The sequence below is a fragment of the Rhinolophus hipposideros genome, assembly GCF_964194185.1.
Source record: "Rhinolophus hipposideros genome assembly, chromosome: 15".
Taxonomy (NCBI): domain Eukaryota; kingdom Metazoa; phylum Chordata; class Mammalia; order Chiroptera; family Rhinolophidae; genus Rhinolophus; species Rhinolophus hipposideros.
Window position 1 is genome coordinate 4328309 of NC_138061.1, and position 20547 is coordinate 4348855.

Here is a 20547-nt window from a genome sequence, read left to right on the forward strand (position 1 = left end):
AGCCTGCCAATTAATTTTCTAAAGACATGTGGCTGTTTGTAAATGGGGGGACGGCAGATGACAACCGTCCAGGGCCCTACAAGACCATCCCGCTCACGTGGGCAACTGGCACATGCAACATAATGTTCACACGCCCTCTTGGCAACTGCCTGAAATGCATGGGTCTTGGAATTTCTATCGGTGAAAACCTGCTCTTTTTCAGCGTGTGATGAGGTTCTTCATGAACTCTGAAAATGCTGAAATACGCTCCACAGGCACTTCTGCCACGGCGTGGGCAAGCACCACCGCCGGCATGAGGTCTGGCCATTCGACCGACCCCTTTACTCCCAACCCTTTCTCCACAAAAACAGGGAGGGGGGTCCTGGAATGGGACCACAGGGGGCTGCCCTCTGGGTGCAGGCTTCCACAGGCTTTGAAAGGCAAGGTACCCAGAAGAGCTGGTGCAGCCATCATCACTGTGAACTAATTCAATCCGATCTCTTTCTTCAAGGGTACTAATTGGGCTCTAAGAGAATGAGCCAGGGCAGGACGTGTGTGTGGCAGGACGTGTGTGTGTGTGTGTGTGTGTGTGTGTGTGTGTGTGTTGACTGGAAAGGTGTCCAAACGTCATGTGGCAGGAAGCTAAGAACCAGACCCACCAACTTGAAAATCTAGGCCAATCTGTCCAGGGCTCGGGTAGAGATGGCCAAGGCCCTGTACACCTTTCCCGACACACCTGGAAAGCCAATGATGTTACCTGAGTATGCACACCTGGGCACAAAATGGTGGCTATACTGAGTATGGCGAACCATTGGGTCAGACTTTTCCACACGTGCTTGCACTAACTTTTGAGTAAGAAAAAAGGTCAATGGAAAAAGCATACAATTTAGAAATGCAAAAGGAAATACTATACAAAAAAACACAAACAAAAAAACTAGCTAATAAAGCACCAAAAGAAATTACCCATGGGGAGAAGAAAAACCTGGGGAGAATGGCAGAAAGCTGCTCAGTTGCTCTTCTCAAAACTCGTAGAAGTACCACTGACTTAAGAAAAAGAACAACAATAAAAAAAAAAAAATACCCCCAAACTACTATGTGCATGTATTACTTTAAAAGAATCAGAATCGGGGGAAAAAAAAGCACGTAGGTAATTAGCCTCCACTTGTTTATTTCCAACTTTTAACATCAAAGCCTTTGTCTGAACTTAACGATCAAAATACAAGTCTTGGGAGGCATTTAGCTGAGAAGTCACAGCAAATAAACTTAAATATATATATATAAGTGGAAGAATAAACATTGTATATATATATTTAATGTGGAAGAATAAACATTGTAATACAATTAGCATACCTTATACAGAAACAAAAATAATTTGAGGGTGCAACTCTGCAGGGAGAAGGAGAGAGGCTAACCTTCACAATCAAAGCCATTTCTTTTTGAATGATTCGAACGTGCCTCTGTACCCCGAGCCTGGGGCTCACGTGAACTACCGACCTAGGTGAGGGCCTGAGCAAGCAGGGCCGTGACTCACCACGTCCTTCCTGTACAGCACCTCCAGGATGTTGCTCAGCAGCTGGCAGCAGGCCTCCAGGTCTTCCTGTCTCTCCAGATGGTACTTGAGCTGATCTGTCATCATGGGGAGCAGGATCTCTCTGCAATCTGCAGGGGACACGGGGCCGCCAGTTACCGGGAGACCCACCAAGACGCAACTCGTGCTTGCTAGCAGCTTGTTTTCCTAGCACGCTACACTGTTCTCAATGTTCTCAAGCACATTACATTTCCATCTGCCAACTGACATCTGGAGAGCGGAAATCACTTATATTGCTGTGTAAATAATTTTCACACCAAATTCCCATGGCCGTGAATACATGGGTGTACCTCATGTAAATATACAGTACTTCATAAACAGGAAGTAGTCCCCCCTTATCCGCGGTTTCGCTGTCTGCGGTTTCAGTTACACACAGTTAACTGTGGCCCAAAAATAGTACATGGAAAATTCCAGAAATAAACAATTCATCAGTTTTAAATCACGTGCTCTTCTGAGCAGCGTGATGAAATCTGGCACTGCGCTGCTCCATCCAGCTTGGGCATGAGTCACCCCTCCGTCCAGCATATCCACACTGTATATACAGTACAATACCACACTTGAGAAAGAGACCACATTCACGCAACTTTTGTTATGGTATATTGTTGTAATTGTTCTCTTTTAGTATTAGTTATTGTTGTTAATCTCTTACTGTGCCTAATTTATAAGTTAAACTTTATCATAGGTGTGCATGTGTCTGAAAAAACAGTATACATAGGGTTCGGTACGATCCACAATTGGGACATCCCCTGGGGGTCTCGGAATGTCTCCTCTGTGAATAAGGGGAAGCCCCTATCATACGTACGAGTTACGTACGAGTATAAACACACATACATGCATATCCCCTCTGTGCACATAACAAACTCAAACACACACTGGGGTTTTAATTAAGTTTGAGTAGTTACAAACTCAGTGATTTGCAACTTTAAAGGAAATACTTCCTACAACAAAAATTATTGAATTGCAGCTATCCTCAATTATTCCTCGAAGAACCGAAGCATGGTTTCCTTCTGCTCATGTACCACCACCCCCTAAAGGTTTCTGAGCTCCGCGAGTCACAACCTACAGACACCTCCCTGGGTCTTTACTCACTCGGGGACAATGTTCTGCTGGGTCTACACTTGCAAAGGGACAACCTGCAGGGAGCTGAGAGCTCAGGCTCTGGAGGGACGCTGCCTGACATCAAATTCCACTGGCTTCCTAGCAGGGCAGCTCACGTCACTTCTCTGAGCCTCAGTTTCCTCATCTCTAACATGGGGACGATGGCACTAGCTACTCACAGTTACAAGGCACCATGTACCCCTACAAGGTCGGGGGTCTGACACAGGTTACATGCTCAGGACAGGAGACTTGCTGTGACACAGAGGCTGGCTCGTCACCAGCCTCTCTCTGGCCTCGCAGATCCCTGAGCTAATGCACGAGTATGTGAGGGAGGGGGCAGTGGGAAGCAAGTATTGACCTTGGAGGTAAAAGCTCAGGAAGCAATATCTTCACCTGTTGGCATGAAGTACAGGAATTTGCCATGTGGGGCAGTGGGCAACGGAGAAAACAATCCCGGAAAGGGACCACTAGACACACAGTCTGTGAGATGGAAGCTGATATATTCACAGAAGCACATGCCCTGTTCAGAAAGGTGTGGAGAAGGAGGGCAGATGGCGGCTGGATTTCATCCTGAACATGATGGGTGGGGTGGAAGGGGGCAGGGAACTATAGAACATGACAGAGGAGAGAGGTGATCAGATCAAAAGGCTAGAGGTCCTCAATGGTGTGCCCATGGAAGGCAGTGGAGAAGGGAGGCCCGGAACGGGTCCATTAGCTACGCAGTAACTCAGACAGGAAATAATGACGGTCCGAGCTCCAGCTGACTCTTAAGGAAGAGGCCTTGAATCAGAGACACTGGAGGCAGGCTGCCCAACCTGCGGGCTGACGGACTTTGGATGGGAGAGTGGGAGAAAGGAGACCCAGACACGAAGCCCAGCATCCTCGTGATGACTCTGCCATCCAAGGAGCCTCACGGGGCCTCCAAGGAGAGGAAACGGAAAAGAAGTGGGTTTAAGGGAGAAAAACTGATGAGGGTTTGGTTTTGGACAGCTGAGCCTGAGCTGCCACTGGACACCTATTAACTCCATCGAGCAGGCAAATGGAGAGAGGGTTCCAAAGGCTGAAGGAGACTTCGGGCCCAGAAATACAGACTGGGTAGTCATCAGCCTCTGAGCGTAAAGAAAGCCAAGGAACGGGGCATGTGCAGAATGAGAAGGAAAATTTGTGAATGGCCTCAGGACATAGGAGACACACGGGCCATGAAGATGGGCCAAGGAAAGATGTGGGATGAGGCAGAGATGGGCGAAGTCACCCGAAACAAGGGAGAATGAGGTGGTCAATGTGGCAGCAAGCCTGAGTGGACGAGGACAGCTTCACCAGGTGGCAATTTCAGCCGTAGCCTCCTTCCCCAGGCAGCTTCCTGGGGCCGGCGGAGGAGGGACCAAAACAGGAAAAGGAGCAGGCACCATGCCTGGAAGCATGGCTGTGAAATGCAGGGACGGTGGGGTGTAAGATCGGAGCCAAAGAACATTGGTGTCTTCATGTGGCTTTTAGATGGGTGCAGAGAAAAAGTTGTTCAGAAAATTAAAGAACAATAAGGAGAGACAAAAACGAGCTTACAGATGAAATGCAATTCCTAATTGTCTCTCCCAGCTGGGAAGTCCCACTGGACTCCAGCAGCACTCGCTCTCCCATATGAACTCTCCGATGTTTACCGCCGGTTCTGCGCTGTGCGAGTGCCCGGCCACTGCCCTTCCAACATGCCGAGCCCGAGAGAAGGCAGCGCCCTGAAACGTTAAATATACTCAGCTTGTATTTAAGATCTTACATTGTAGGAGTTCCAATGTGAATGAGACGTCAAAGCAATGTTTTGCATTAGTTTCCCTTTTCAATATGCGGGGCAGGGGGAAGAAAAAAAACCCCAAGCATTCCACATCAGAACTGCTGAGATAAGTATGCAGAGACCCCGTTAGAAGCCCTCCGGAGCGGGGTGCAGACGGGGAGAGCTGGGGAGGCAGGAACAGCACAAGCCCTTCTGCCTCAGTGTCTTCCAGGGGGACAGCAGGAGGAGCTTCATGCTCAGAGTGTGACAAACCCCACTTTGGTTTATTCCTCAGGAAAGGGCTGGAAACAACTCCATTTGTTCAGAAAGAGTTCTGTCCTGTAAACGTCAGAATTCCCTTGCTGACTTCCTAAGCACAGTAACCAGTGCTGAGGCAGAAGTGAGGCCTGACACGCCGCAGAGCGGCACGCCTGAGCACAGGCAGACCGGGCTTGCTGGCTGTGAGGTCTTCAGTCTGCAGAAGGTTAGGGGCCGGAGCACGGCACACGGAGAAGGCGCTGTCCTGTGGGGACCAGGACGGTCCCCCCAAGTCTACGCCCCTGGATGTCAGGGGGCCCTCGCACAATTCCATTCTCGTCCCACCCACAACTTCCTGTGATCCTGGATGAACTCGGGCCCCAGGGACAGCATCCCCCCAAAGCCACAGCCTCTAGAACTCATGACGGACGTGCTCCCAAGAGCCAGACATGCTGTCGGTGTAGGAGGGTACACAGGTGTCATAGAGGCACCCAAGGACGAAGCCAGTCCAAGGAAACACCTCAAGAAAATGACTTCGTGGCAGAGAATCCAGACTGAAAATGCATCTGCCCAAAATGCAGACGCACAGATACATGCATCCCAGAAACATCCCAAAGCGTGTCCTTCCCATGCAATCTCGACATTCACATACCCTATCTGCCCTTAGTAGCTCCTGACCTGTGGCTGGACCTTGAACACAACACAGCGCCCACTGTAGGGGCCACACACCACCTTGTAGAGCCCAGCGGGCGAGCAGGTCCCTCGCGAACCTACTTGAGTCCAGCCCTGCCTGGGTCCCTCCCCATGGCGGACGTCTCCAGGTGGTCCCCTTGCCTTCAGTCTGAAACACACTGTCTGGTACAAGCACCCTCCACAGGGATGAACCGTCGGCTGCCCCAGTCAGGTGACTTTTGGTCAGCCCTACACAACCACCCACCATTCAGGAGAATAAGTCAAATTCTCAAGACATCTCAGAGGGAGGAGCTAGAGCCACAAACATCGGAGCAGGTCAGCGATGACCTCAACAACATGATTAAAGGAAACATGGCAACGGAAGCTTGGCAGGGCTGTTCCAAGCCAGCTTAGGAGGAACCCACCGAGGGAGAGGCCCCGGGGGGAGGAGGGTGTGTCCAGGAACAGTCCTAGGACACGAGGGGAGCACAGTTCTAGACTGAAAGATGGCACAAACAGCCCTTCAGGTTCTGGTACCCAGATGGCCCGGCCGAAATCCATCCCTTTCTGCCCCATTTATCTGCCACGCCGGACAGGCAGTTGTGGTCTTCACTGTTCTCCGGGGTAATTGAGTGTGTTAGTCTCATTTGTCAGAATTACTCCAGGGTGAAGGAAGTGTCAGCTGCCTTGTTCATCTCCGGCTGTCAACCATCTCTGGCTACCGTGTGGGAATGCCCAACGTGCCTGCCCCAAGCCCAAGGCTTTGTTATCCATCCTATCTTTTTGAGAAACATATGAAAACTTTGCTGCCATTTTGTCACATTTAAAGACATTTCAGTCTCTTAGCCCCTTGAGAACATAGAGACCATGTGTTATAATCCTTCAGGTAGACCTGCGTCCACAACTTGTGCATTTTCCCAACCCACCCCACCGATGGCTGGTCCAGAAAGAGTGGGCAAATGGGGTAAGCGAAGTTCGCTGAGAGGATGAGATGAGAGCACACGTGCAGGACTGTAAAAGCAGCCCCGTGTTCCAGTGTGGAGGACCGCCACCTGGCAGCCCGAAGGCACAGCTCCGGCCCTGACCACACAAACCATAGGACCCGATGACCAGAGAGGGCACCAGGCCCCCAGACTTTCCGTAAAGGTTACACAAACCACACCAGGCATCTCATGCTGGCCTCCAAGGACAGGGGAACACAGGGACAGCAGCACCCTTCAAAAAACACCGCAGGACCCTAAAAGAAGAAAAGCAGTGCCCGGAATCCTTCATAGTGGCTGACAGGACCAAAGCTGGAGGCCACACAAGCCGGCTGGGGTCTGTATGACCCAGCACAGCCCACCGATGGACCTGGGTACAAAGAGGCCTCAGCTGCCCAACTCCTGGACCACTGTGAACTACCATGGGTTCTATTATGTTTCTCTGAACTGGGATGCAATCTCCACGAGAGCAGACGTCTTATTCTAATGAAGAGGAGTAGCCCCTGCACATAATCCAAGATCAGATGAAGGCAGTACGTGTGTGCGTGCGTGTATGTGCATGTGTGTACACACACGTGTATGTGTACGTGCACACACACACCCTGTGAAGACTCGCTCTCTCCTCCTAGTCAGGTGGTTGTTGCATGTTTACTTTGTCCACGGTCATCGCTCATCAGGAAACCACAGCACTTCTGTTAAGCGGGGAGGAGGGACCTGCAGTCCAGAGCAGCCTGGCCCATCCTTGGAAGACATCAGAGGGACAACTGCCTCCCTACAAGACCTCTGCTGCCTTTCCGGTGACCCAGTCTCACTGGATGGTGGCCAAGCTGGCCCGGGAGGGGGTGTGCAACAGCACGCGTGCGCACGCATATGTGAATGTGCAAGTGTCACTTTGGCTCCTTAGCAGTTACAGGGACACAGTGTCCAATCACAGCGTCTGCAGCTATAAGCGGGTCTGCCTCCAGGTGCCCCTGCCATGTGGCTGGCCTCTCGAAAAGCGAAACCAATGCAAGTCTCTGAAACCCTCAGTTCTTCAACAGGGTCTCTGTTTCTGCATTTCTATCTACGCTCTGTTTTTCCAAGAGGTGCTGGGGGCACAAGTTTGAAATAACGGTAACATCTCTCAAATGTTGTCACAGACCAAAAATCTAGGGCTCCGAAGAAGGTACACCAGAAAACGCTCAACATATAGACACACATTCACACACACACCACACACAACATACGTAAACACCACACACATACTCTCACACTCATACATACCACACACAACCTACACACACACACACACATTAATATACACCATACTCACACACATACCACACACACACATACACAGCCGTGATGGGAACTATTCTAAAGCACGACTGAGACGCTGTCCCTAGAAAGCAAGCGAGAATGGTATCCTGTCCTATGACGTCCCAACTCGATGTCCTGAATGCCCTTGCCTTCCTTTCCCAGGAACAGAATGTCATTTCTACATGATAATTTGTGTCAACTTGTCCCTTTAGGCACAAAACAGATGGCCTGGGAATCTGACAATCAAAAACAAATCCAAAACCAACTTTATATTTTAAATAAATTGACCACGGATGCCCATTTGGAAAAGGGATGAGACAACCGCTTGACAAGAAGCAGTCCAGGAGCCTGCGTCACTGTGAGACGTGGGGAATGGCTTCTGATCTCGAGCTTCAGTCCCCCACACACAGGAGGAAATCATGGAGCCCGTCCCGCTCTGCTTTGCTTTGGATCTTGGGCATGGTACTTAAACTCACTCCCTCAGTCTCTGGTTCTTATTTGCAAAAGAAGGAGGCTGTTGTTTACTTCTGAGATGTACTGTGAGAATTAAATGACCTAATGTGTGCATTTGGCAAACAGTGAGCATCCAATAAACGGGAACTTGCAATAACAGTAATAGAACAATATTACTACACAAAGTCAGCCTTTGCAACGAAAAGTACACAAAGAAAACGGGTGCCTGAGAGCATAGGGCACAATGCAGTAGCCCCTGGGCGCCCGAAATGCAGCTCCTGCCACTGAGCAACGGAATTGCTAATTTCACTTAATTTTCAGTCATTTGCATGTAAATGTAAAAAATGACAGTTGATTTAGTTATTGGAAACAAATGTTGTGAACAACTTTGGTATGTAAATCCACTTTTGAATGGTGGGTTTTATTAAATGTTTATTAAATACAGATCAAGTAGCTTTGACAAAAATTTAGCATCCAAATAGAGGTGTGCTGTAAGTATAAAAAACACATTGGATTTCAGAGCCACCAGGTGACAAAAATATAATGTGTCATTAAAATTAATATCACCAACTGTTTTGTCCTTTTTTAAACATGTGGCCCGCGTTCTGTTTCTGTTGGACAGCGCAGTCGTAGCGTGTGCTGAGAGCAGATGTCACAGACCGCACGTGCAAGCGCTCACATGGGTGACCTGCTGCTCATCACTGGAGCAGATCCGGGGCCACAGCTCTCTCCTGTCACACCTCCCGTCACATGTGTGTGACTTGGGGACTTACCAGGGCCCGTCAGCTCTGAGTCAAGGCATACGCACGACCTCCAAGGAAGCCAGAATTAGCGTGGACAGAGAGAAGCAGTCAGCCCCGCCAAGCGGGCAGGAATGGGACGGCCCAGACTCCATGCGAATCTCCTGTGGGGATCAGCGGTCTCGCAGCACACCAGCCGCCCTCCGCCTCCCTCCCGGTACGACCCGCACTGATTACAGACGGCAATAACTCGACATCTGCTCATCCTCAGCTGCACGAGCTGAAGCCATGATGAGTAATGCTCTGGTAATGGGCACAGAGTACAAAATATTAATCTTTATAAAAAGTATTCAACAGGCATTCTCCGCTTACAGATGTCCAAGCAGAATATCTGTGTATAACCCCGTTCCAGCTCTACGTCAAAGCAAGAGGCAAATACAAGAATGAATCTGTCCATTTACAACATTCACTTTATGAACACTGAGTAATGGGCTTGTTAAGTTTTAGTTTGGTCACATTAAACAAATGATCCATCATGTACATTTAATAATGCAACCTTGAACCTGTTGCATAGAACTGAGATCCAGAGTAACACTTAGTGAACATTAAACAGTAAGACCCACATAAATGGGGGCTGGTTACCAGTCGTCTTTTACAGACAATCATCTTAGTTTTCAACCACCTAAGAACTATGTGCCCACACGATTCAATTTGTTCACGTGACTTTCTCCCTCCATCCAAGTTTTCAAGCAACACAAAAGCAGAAAACGGAGTTCGCAATGGAGGGATCACAGGGCCCAGTTAGTTATGTCCACGCCGTACAGGTGTGGGAACAAGAGCCAGAGTGAAGGGACACAGGGACGGCACCGCTAAGCAGCAGCGGAGTCGGAAGTGACACCTGGTCCTGAGGCCAGGGTGCCTTAGGGCAACCAATCCATGCATGTGCACATGTGGGTAAACATGTATGATTGCGGTGTCTTCACATGTCAAATGCAACTTCAGTTTTTCCAAGAATCGCTTTAATGGAACAAGTCATAATCGTTAGCAGGACCAAGAGAAGAAATTCACACTGAGTAACCCTTGGTTCGTCATTTTTTCCTTCCTGAACAAGTTTCTTTGTGAAATGAAGGTGATCCAACTGCCCCGCCCTGTGTTTCTGACCCGAGTGACGAGACGCCCCTGTGTAAGTGGTCCGGTCAGCAGACCCTCGGGACACTCGGCTGAGTACTGAAATGGCCAGAAATCAGGGAATCTGCCTGTCAGCCCTGAGGTACCCCGTGTCCCGGAACTTTAACTGAAAGGGTTACAAAGCAATTAAAAGTATCTTGGAAATTGGAAGGAGTTACAGGGCAGGACATGGGCTATAGAACAATGGGAACGAGAAGCTGGTCAAAGACAGGTCTTCTGGATGAAGCCATTGGGCCTAATAACAAGTGTGTCATCTTTCGGAAGAAGGGAGTGCGGCAACAGATATTTTGCATTCTTTATTTGCAGAAGTAGAATAATAGCAGCGGTTAAACTACCCATTGTTAGTGTAAGAATAAGTAATTTCTCAGAAGAAATGAAAGAAGAACCAATGGAGAAAAATCGCAAATGAGTCCCATATATCAGGAAACGACAAAATCAGACAGACTCAAGTAAAATGCAGGGGAGACTGTGTGGGAAGTACTGGTGAGACCAGGTACCTGTTCTCCAGGCAGATTCAGATACATCCAGGAGGTGACCTAGTAAGCTCGGGAAGAATTCTACCGGTCTGTCAGTCCGTGGGCAGAATCTGACCATGTGGAAAGTGAGAAAAACAGCGAGTGCACGGGCCTAGAAGGGGCATGCATTCTTCAACTAGGAAAGTGAAGGTCTTCAAGAAGATAGGTCTTGCTCCCCGAGCTCTGGCACTGACTACGCTCAGGGTGCCAACTATGAAATGTATGTGATAAAAACAATGTCAAAAACGTAGTATGGTACACTCCATCTGGGGGGTGGCCTGCGCCCTCAGGGAGTAGTTCATGCAACAGAAAAAGAACTGGACCTTGAAGGAGAGCCTGCCTGGAACAGCTCCAACTGTCCCCAGCCAGTGACCTGGAGGCGACATATCACGCAGGCACACAGCTAAGCGCTGAAGGCCCGGGAGGAATCATGAACTGGGGGGTGGAGGAGCTTGCTGTGCTGGTGCCCAGTGTCAGCCCGACGAGATGTGACACTGACTTCTAAGACCGCACTTCCTACTCCCGGGATCCACCGCCAGGGACAGGCGCCCACCCAGAGGAGGCTGCAGAACAGACCATAATAAAGGTTAGGCGACTCCACCCTGAGGGACTGCTGGCTCTGCAGTATGAGTACAGATACGAGCCTCACACAGAAAAAGCGAAAAGCTATGAAAATGCAATGGGCACATGAACACAACACCACATGCTTCGTGTACATTTATTTTATGTATGTGTCATTTGTTCATATATTTGTATTCTAGCTTGTCCCATGGGGCATTCGAAGTGAATTCTGTTTTCAGAATGCACTGCTCATATGGCAGGCGCAGAACAGTTTGAGAGTGGGTGATGGGTTTGTAACAAGACAATGCCTTAATCAGCACCCAGGTGGTGGACAGCTCCCTGCCTGGGATTCCCTTTGCAAACTCAAATGTGTTCCTTAACTGGAGCCCTTATCTGTAAACGAAGACAATTACTCTTTTCCAATTATGCATTGTTTTAAGGTGATGGCTCTGAAGCCTCTCAGAACAATTAAACTTGCTAACCAACAGTCCTGAGCACATGATAGGAACTCAACAAATTATAATGGAATTGAAATCAATGTAATTAAGTAACTGAAATTGACTTCACCCTCCTAAATTCAATAAATCATTTCTAAACGGGCTGCACTGCTGTAACAAATGGTCTTTTCAAAACACATATAATGACAGATACAGAACGATATATAGAATGAGGGATGTAAAAGGTACAGTGCTTTACAGATAAAGATTAAAATGTTTTTATGGCATGAAAAAACAGAAGAGGAGAAAATGGTGTACACATTCCACCATTACTCAAAATAGTCTTTCAGTTCACAGCTAGTAACATTCCTTCGAAATCATCAGCACAACTACCTAATAAAGTACTCCAGAATGACACAAGAGTGATACCTTAAGTGACTATATACCACATGATGGTCCCAACCCCAATTTTTCTTTCTGTACCACATCCATCAATTTAACAAAACCACCACAGAGTAGCTCTGAGTTTAAGATTCTTTTCAATAAAGAGAAATACCTCTCCATTTTCCACAGTGCAGAAACTAAAGAGATGTTATTTTGATTTGTTTATGAATCAAAGCATTCAGGTTTAGTTTATTATAGGTCTGTATTAAACAAACAGCTTTTCTTTCTAAGATTTAAAACACAACAATGTGATTAATAGGGTAATTTTCAGAGATACAAATTTTCTATCTTGGATCCAATTACAATGAAAATAGCCTAGAAATCAGACTTTGATATTTCCTAATAGCTAGTCCCAATAGGTAACTTGGCCTTTACCCTCTGATTTCCAAGGGCTGCTGTAACAAATGTTCCCACCATTAAAAAGGAGAATTTCACTCTGCATCTAACTGGAAGAATCATTCACCTTGAAAATAAGAATGAGGAAAATAATTTAAGCTTTCTAACACTACATTTTTAAGTTCTGTATTATTCAAAAATGGAACATAAATGAAGTTTTATGAGGCTGATTGCTACATTGAAGGAAAAAGCCATGGGATGGGCTAGGAACGTGGGAATGGCACACATCCCATTCCTCCTCACTGCTAGATTCCAACCATCCCAGGAAAAAAAACAAGGAAACCGAAACTAACAAAGGGGGTGTCAATGAACCCTGAGCTTCCAGCAAGGGAATCCAGCAGGAGTAGTCAACTCCTGTCAAGACCATATAGGCATATCTCCCACTAACTCTTCAAAGCTTTACTCATTAAATCTCATACACACTACCCTCCCAAAACAACTTTAAGAAAATGATTAGTACAGAGCATAGTAAGCGCCACAGAAAATCTGCCAATTGCACTGGTCACTTTCAATATGGCCTTCTCAGGTTGATCCCTTTTATTCCAGTTTTTATAACATTTTGTGGGCATAAATCTTAAACCTCGGTGTCCTAGTATTTATTTTAATTTAATTACATTGAAACTTTTCATTTCTATTATAGGATTTAAGCTTTAATTTTTTCAGCTTTTGTCAGATATCTGGACAATATAATCGCATGGGAACAAAGCTACAAATGCACAAATTATGAAGATCTGACCTTTCTGTCTCTTTTTATCTTGCTTTCAAAATCTGCTCCCTCCACATCACAGATTATATGCAAGAGTCATCTTTCTGTGAAGCACATAATCTACTTAGCCAGCTTTCAGGCAGTCCAGTCACATCAGGAGACAACGCTTGGAAGCCATCACCGCCCATTCACTGGCTCCCGTGTACAGCACGCTAACAAGTCAAAAGCTCATCACCTTGGCACTGGAGCGGGAACAGAAACATGCAAGGTGGATTCCAGTCACCAGCATGGGAATCAGCCCCTCTGCACATCCTCCCTTTTAGGAAACAATGCCATTCACTCTTTGACCACCAACACACAAAAACGTCCTCGTGAAATGCTGTCATGGCTGGGATTTGCTTCAAAATCAAGACTGACCATGCTTTAAATCAAGACTGACCACGACGTGAAAACTTCGAAGCCCAGTGATGGGTTCATGCGCTTTGATACTCTTCTTCCACTTTCTGTATGTTTGAGATATTCCATAATTTTAACCTAAAGCTATCTGGACTCCAAAGGTAGAGTTGAAATGTCCTCTCCTCCTTTCACATTGCCACAAAACTGGGGAATAATTAGATCAGAAGCAAATAAAAGACCACCCCAACTTTATGAAACTGCTCCCAGATGGCCTTGTATGTCTCAAGTCTCTCACGAGTCTTTTCCTTCTCTCATTAAATTAATCCCCCAAAGCCATCTCCTTCCTCCCCCATGATCAGTCCATTCAGATTCAACACTAGAAGCCATAGCCAGTTTCTCTGTGTGAATACACACCTCCTCTCCCCAAGATCAAGTTAACTATGTATAAATGCAGCTGGCCATGCTTCCTTCTCTGCTCTGCTTCCCAGGAAAAACAAAAAGGTGCTGGTTTTGAACAGCCATGTCCATGTTTCTTCATTCCATAAATGTGCATTGTGGGGTGAAACAGAGACAGAGCAATGACCAAACGAATGAGAAGAACACCATGCCCAGGGAACTCTCAATCCAGAGAAGGCTTACAGACAATAAGCAAGCCACGTCAAAAACACAACCATTTCACCCTTTAGAGACTGTCAAGAGAAGCCATGGGGCAGAGTACCTGGGGGTATTTTATGCAGGGTGTTCAGAGCACCTGCCTCTCAGAGGAAGCTCTGGAGGTCCCTGCATTATTCCATCCCAATTGTCTTCCAGCTGGCATTTGACATGCTAATTACCCTCTCAGATGAGGGTAGGGTCTTAAGTGCCATTTTTCTAGTGAATCCTCAACATAAATGAAAGAGGTGGCTAACATTGGTGCATTCAATACTGAGCACAAATCTCAGTCCTATCCACATATTAATCTTCAAAATATATGATGCAGGCAACAAGAAAAGGGCAGCTGAGGAACATGAAGCTGGGAGGGGAGCTTATGCAAGGCAAGGTCACTGAGTGAGCAGGTGACAGAGGCAGGATCCGAGCCCTGGCCATCCGGTCATAAAGCCGACACCACCCTCAACCCTCTAAGTACTGGCTGCCCTCATTGCTGCAAGGGCCTCAGAAGTAAATAGTGCTTTATTAAAGAGGAAGGAAAATCATCTGTAGGAGAAATGATGCAAACCAGTCATTCACTTTATAAAAATCAAAGAAAAGGGAGAGGGGTACATACTTGGAGAAAAGGCTCACGTGGCTGACACACAACCGTGTGCTGCGAGTGGCCTGAACTCTCAGAGGGCGGGGGACACGGGCCCTATCTACCATGTCTCCCCGAAAATAAGACCTAGCTAGACAATCAACTCTAATGCGTCTTTTGGAGCAAACATTAATATAAGACCTGGTATTAGACTATATTTTGTATTATATTATATTATATTATATTATATTATATTATATTATATTATATTAATTATATTAATTATATTATATTATTATGCCCAGTCTTATAAGTTCTGGTCTCATATTATAGTAAAATAAGACTGGGTCTTATATTAATTTTTGCTCCAAAAGACGCATTAGAGCTAATGGTCTGGCTGGGTCTCATTTTCAGGGAAACACTGTATCAGCCATCCACAGTGACAAGACATGTGATATGCCAGGTCTGCCCTTCAGCAGCTGAGCAGCCTTCTTACATTTGGGGGTTATTTCTACATGATGAGCTCAGTCTCCCCAGGACATAACCCAGAACTCAAATCCACAGCCACCCTTGCGAGTAAAGCCGAGACCTGGGTCCCAGGTTCTGCCGATGAGGTGTGACTCCTCAAGACAGAAGAGGAAAGGAGCACTGGGAGGAGAGATCTCTGTGAAGAACTCCTGTTTCCTTCAGACCAGGGTGTAGGCAGCACGAGTCGCAAGGTCCCGATTCACACGTAGAATCGCAAGTGGTACACGTGTGAGCAGAGGGGACAGTGACAGTGGCCATGGTGTCCACCCAGGTTGGGGCCAAACAAAATCCTATTTGCCAAAAGGCATATCTGTTGTCACCCAACAAACTCCGCTGGACGCGTCCTGAGGTTGTGTGTCCTTTAGAGGGACAGAAGAGAAGCAATAAGGGAAAGAAGGACGAGACTGTCAGGGCACCGTAAGGGGTGGCACACAGGGACCCAGTCCTGGCAAGGAAAGACTATTCTGCACAGAAGCAGTTCCCGATTCAGAATTCACTGCCAGCCTCCCAGCATAGATCAGCTTTTCATTCCTGCTGAAATGAGACTGAAACTATGCAATGCCTTTGATATTCAAGGCAGATGGAAAGAAATGTGCTAGAGCAAAGCTAAGGGAGTCTCTTCTGTGAGTCTCTTTTGCTCACGCTGATGAGCAAAGACCTGCCCTGGAAAGCACCGTGATGCCCTCTGATCACATACCCAAAAGAACGTTTACCAAGGGCTAGCACATTCAGTAGCTCGTGCGGCTAAATCTAGTTCTATCAAATTGTAAAAATCTGGACACATGGGGAGTTAGTTTGATTGGTTCCACTGGGACCAGGAAATAGGACATAGACAACAACATTTTTTACAAATTAACACGAAATGGAACAAAGCAAAAATATCACAGCCATCATATCTCATCAGAAAATGGTTTGGCTTTAAATATTTATACCAAATGTGGCAAAGAGTATTTTACAAAAGTAATGACATCTTTGTAAGAACAAGCCAAGCAGAAGATTTCCCCTGATAAGTCTTTCCTGACAAGGAGGTAAGATGGCTGTTGGCTGCTGTAAAGAGGCAGGGAGCTTGCAGATAAGAGAAATCAGGGCCGTCTTTGCTATCCTTCACATCTTACCCAGAATTATCCATAAACATTACCCAGGAATATTAATAAAACTCAAAGCCTCAAAGTGGAGCCATTTTCTCATTGGACAATGCATTCTGAAGGCTTCCAAGCAGCCGGTGAGAGTCTGGAAGCATACTGGGCTCTCAGTTATGGCTCAGACAACTTCAACGGATTGGGTAATTCTGGAGCTGCTTGTAAGACATGAAGCTTCAGGCTCATTTTGGCTCATTTAGCCCAGGATCATTTGGGATTCATACGCTGCATATAATCTCATTTACTATGTCGGGTACAAGTTGTTGTGAAGACTCAATCCCAGCTTTGTACTTAAAAAGAAACAACCTATTCCAAAATATTACATATTCTGGTAACTTCTTATTAAGCAAAGCTACCGTTTAATAAAGAGCTATAAATGCTTAATACAAGCTATAAATGTTTATTTGCATGTGACATACTTGCAAAACAGGACTTGAGGCAGTCTATGAGAAAAGACTTACAGAGCAAGCCTGAAAGTAGAAATGGGGCACCGGAAGAGAAGAGAAGCACAATCCCCAAACAGCTAGGCTGACATAATTACCAAAATAAATAGTAAGCTTCCCTGCAAGTTTCGAGTAAGTTTCAGTAGAAAGAAACATTTCCTTTAAAAGAACTTCTATTTTAAATATTTTTAATTGAACCTTTATGTCTTATGTTCTTATGCAAAGAAAGCTAAATGATATGTGGAACGAGGTTTTGCAATAGACATTTTGAAATATGTAAATGTGTCCTCAAGACGATTCTCCCTGTATCAACTCTCAGTAAGAGTTGAATACAATCAATCCACTGACAACTGTTATTTATTGAAGGTACTGGTGGTACTGATGGAGGTGATGTTGGTGGTGGTGCTGGTGCTAGTGTATGTGTGTTGGGGTTGGATGGTTAGAAGAAGGGACACCAGTAACCTACCTAGAAAGACCCAGATATAAAACTTTCAGCGGATTTTACTTGCTCTGGTATAAAGTTTAGTCCATATGGAAGGAAACAATGAAGCAGTCCCCACCCATCAGCTCTGTCATCATGCCTTCCTTGAGTCATAGTGTCCCTCAAGCTTTAGTAGATACCTAGAGAATGAGCAACAAGATCCAGCCCTCCATGGGAGCCTGAAACATGGGATCAATGGCGTAAAGAAGATTCATGTGCTCTGAACTTCCAACAATGGCAATGCTGTTGACTTCTTAGGAAAGAGAAATGACCTTCTGGCCCAGAAAGGTCTGCATGCAGGGGATGGAGAGAGCTCCCCACTTCTTGGTTTGATGGTTTTTTTCTCCAGAAGAACATCCAGATGAAGTCTTAACATAATCTCTTAACCAATGAGCCTCAGCTGTAAATGTAGACTCCAGTGCATTTTATAAAGTTAAATCAAGAAATGAGATTAAAACGAGCAGACAAACATAGAGTCTAGTAGCCCAGAAGGCACAAAGGACTAAGGCAGACACACACTGAGTTCTCAGTGTAGCCAGTAACTCAGCGGGACATCCAGGCATGGGCTGCTCCAGCTCTGATACAACGCTGTGCGTGAGGATGAAAGAGAATGAACAGAAGAGCCAAATGTCTGGACAGAAATGGATTAGAATAAATCTATGCTTCTCAGCGTGTCACTCAGTAGTTTTCATATTTGCCTCCCATAAATGAGGAAGGTTATGGAATTATGCAGAGGTTTTACGCTTTCAATAAAACTGCTTGACAAGTGTAAAATATTAATTCAGTCTGCCCAAAAAGAAAGAAAATGATTAATAAAAAGGGTAGGGAGATAATGTAGGGAAATAGAAGGAGTTTTTCAGGCCAAATGAGTTGAGAAATCATTAAAATTCTTCTTTTGAGCCGGGTTTGAAGAAACCCTGTCAAAGAATGCAAAGTTAGGATGAGACGGAACCATTATATCTAAATTTAAAGAAAACTTGAAATTTTTCTGTGCAATCATCTCAACAGAAGCAAGTGATTGCATCCCCAGGATAAAGATTCACACATTGTAAAGGCGACAATATATGCTGATTGCCCGACGGCTCTGGTGCTCACCTAAATCACACACGAGGAGGTTCTGCCTTCCGTGGGCAATGACCTATTACCTATGCTGTGTGTCAGTTACCATCTCTTGTACGGGCTAAATCTTCCTGTCTTGTAATAGAGCTGTTGTAATTGGTTGCAACCTCCACTTCTTTCAGTGAGGAGGAGAGAATTCAGAAGGGACAAGGTCTACAGACAATGAGTAATGTGACAATTTAATGAATCTAGGGGCTTCCACTCACCGTGCTGCGTGAAGAGGTCACTGTGAACAATTTCGATCAAACAATACAGCTTCTGAATGGTCAGCAGACCCATGGGGACATTCAGGATGAAATCGGTAAACATTTTGCTACGAGGAAAAACACAATGGAAAGAGTTTACAGACACATTGCAAAATGATCCAAAATGTTACAAGAAAGGACAAAGCTGCAAGGTCATTAATATGGTCGTGAAATGCCACGAGAAAACTGGGCAATACCCATTATGCAATAGAGGACCAAATCTCACCCAAAACATGCTAGCGTCAAATGTTGTTTTTTCACTTCACACCCCCTAAATGGCGGAAAGTAAAAGGTAGACAACAAGCTCTGGCTGTGCTGTGAATAAATTGGAATCCTCATACCATGCTGGTGGGAATGTCAGACGGTGTAGCCGCTTTGGAAAACTCTTTGGCATTTCCTCAAAACTATTAAAAACAGTCACCATATGACCCAGCATTTCCACTCCAAAAGAAATGAAAATACATATCCACACAAAACCTTTTAGATGAACTGTATCAAGATTATTCATAATACTCGAGAAGTGGAAACAATCCAGATGTCCACCAGCTGGTGGATGGACAAACAATATGCAGCATGTCCAGAAAGGAATAAAATTCTGACACATGCCACAACACAGCTACACCTTGAAAACATCACAACAAGTGAAAGAAGACAGTCGCAACAGGCCACATATTGTATGATTCTATTTATGGGAAATGCCAAGCACAGGCAAATCTGTAGATACAGAAAGTACATTTGTGGTTGCCTAGAGGTGGGAACAGGAGATGAGTGTTACTGCTCACAAGGGATCTTCCTGGGGTGATGAAACTAAAATCGGATTATTCTGATGGTCGCACGACTCCATAAAAATACTGAAGACTATTTAACTGAACATTCTAAAACTGGTGAACTTCATAGTATATAAATTATATCTCAAGGGAGATATTTTTTAAAATTTACTTTTTCAAATGGCCAATGATACTATGAAGGAGTAGTAGAAAAAGAGTTCTTATTAGTAACTAAAGAAAGACAAAATGGTGAGATCCTTTCTCACGTTTCATACTGGCAAGGTGCTATAGAATAGTAATCCCAGGTGTTGGCAGAGTTTGGGCAGGCGTAGACACCAACAGACACCAGCAAAAGGCTGGGTGGACCCTTTGGATGGCAACCAGAGGGTAAGTATTAAAGCCTTTTAAGAAAGTGCAAGACCTAGTAATTGCACTTCTCTGCTTATAGTAATGATATAAGTCAGGGCAGATACTACAATTACATTACAAAACAATTGTATCCTAGCATATTCTACAATTATAAAAAGAGGACCCAATCTAGCACCCACGAGCACAGCACTATGGTCCGTTCTTTGTCATCAACAGGGCTGGGTTGGCAATGATGCCTGCCATTCAACAACCACGTCCTCACTGACAACTTGCTTAGCAAACAAGTGGGCTAATAACAGAACCTAGGTCATGCCTAGGTTCTGCTGCAAAGACTAACTGAATAACACACGGAAAGGGCTTTGTGTGGAGAAGCACATAACCAATGCCAGTGTCTATTGTTGTTATTTAAATAAATGACGGGCCAGCACAGGAAGGAACACCATGAAAGTTACTAAAAAGTCTGATGGACAAGACTATTCGGGATGTGGCCAAACAAGACATCTTAAGTGTGGGAGCTGACTGCAAAATCATAACTATAATGCTGAATGTTTTCAGGGGTGTGGGGTGGGGCATAAAAGATGACTAGAAGAATCCAGTGAAGTTAAATTTGAGTTATTCTCCTCTGTGATCTCTTTTGTTTCCTCAAAACATGAATCCAATTTGTAAACAGGAAAAAATACATACTGTGTTTCCCTGAAAATAAGCCCTAGCCGGACAATCAGCTCTAATGTGTCTTTTGGAGCAAAAATTAATATA

At 45.6% G+C, this 20547-nt stretch overlaps 1 protein-coding gene across 2 annotated transcripts in view; it reads right to left on the reverse strand.

Annotated features, from left to right (window-relative positions):
* DOCK1 (dedicator of cytokinesis 1) overlaps positions 1-20547 on the reverse strand; it is a 453094-nt gene that overhangs the window by 281394 nt on the left and 151153 nt on the right. For both annotated transcript variants that reach the window (XM_081074113.1, XM_081074112.1), the window contains exons 25-26: positions 18617-18723; positions 1511-1638 (exon numbers count right to left, since the gene is read on the reverse strand). In XM_081074113.1, the coding sequence (XP_080930239.1) occupies positions 1511-1638; positions 18617-18723 (235 nt within the window). The remainder of the gene's footprint in view (positions 1-1510; positions 1639-18616; positions 18724-20547) is intronic.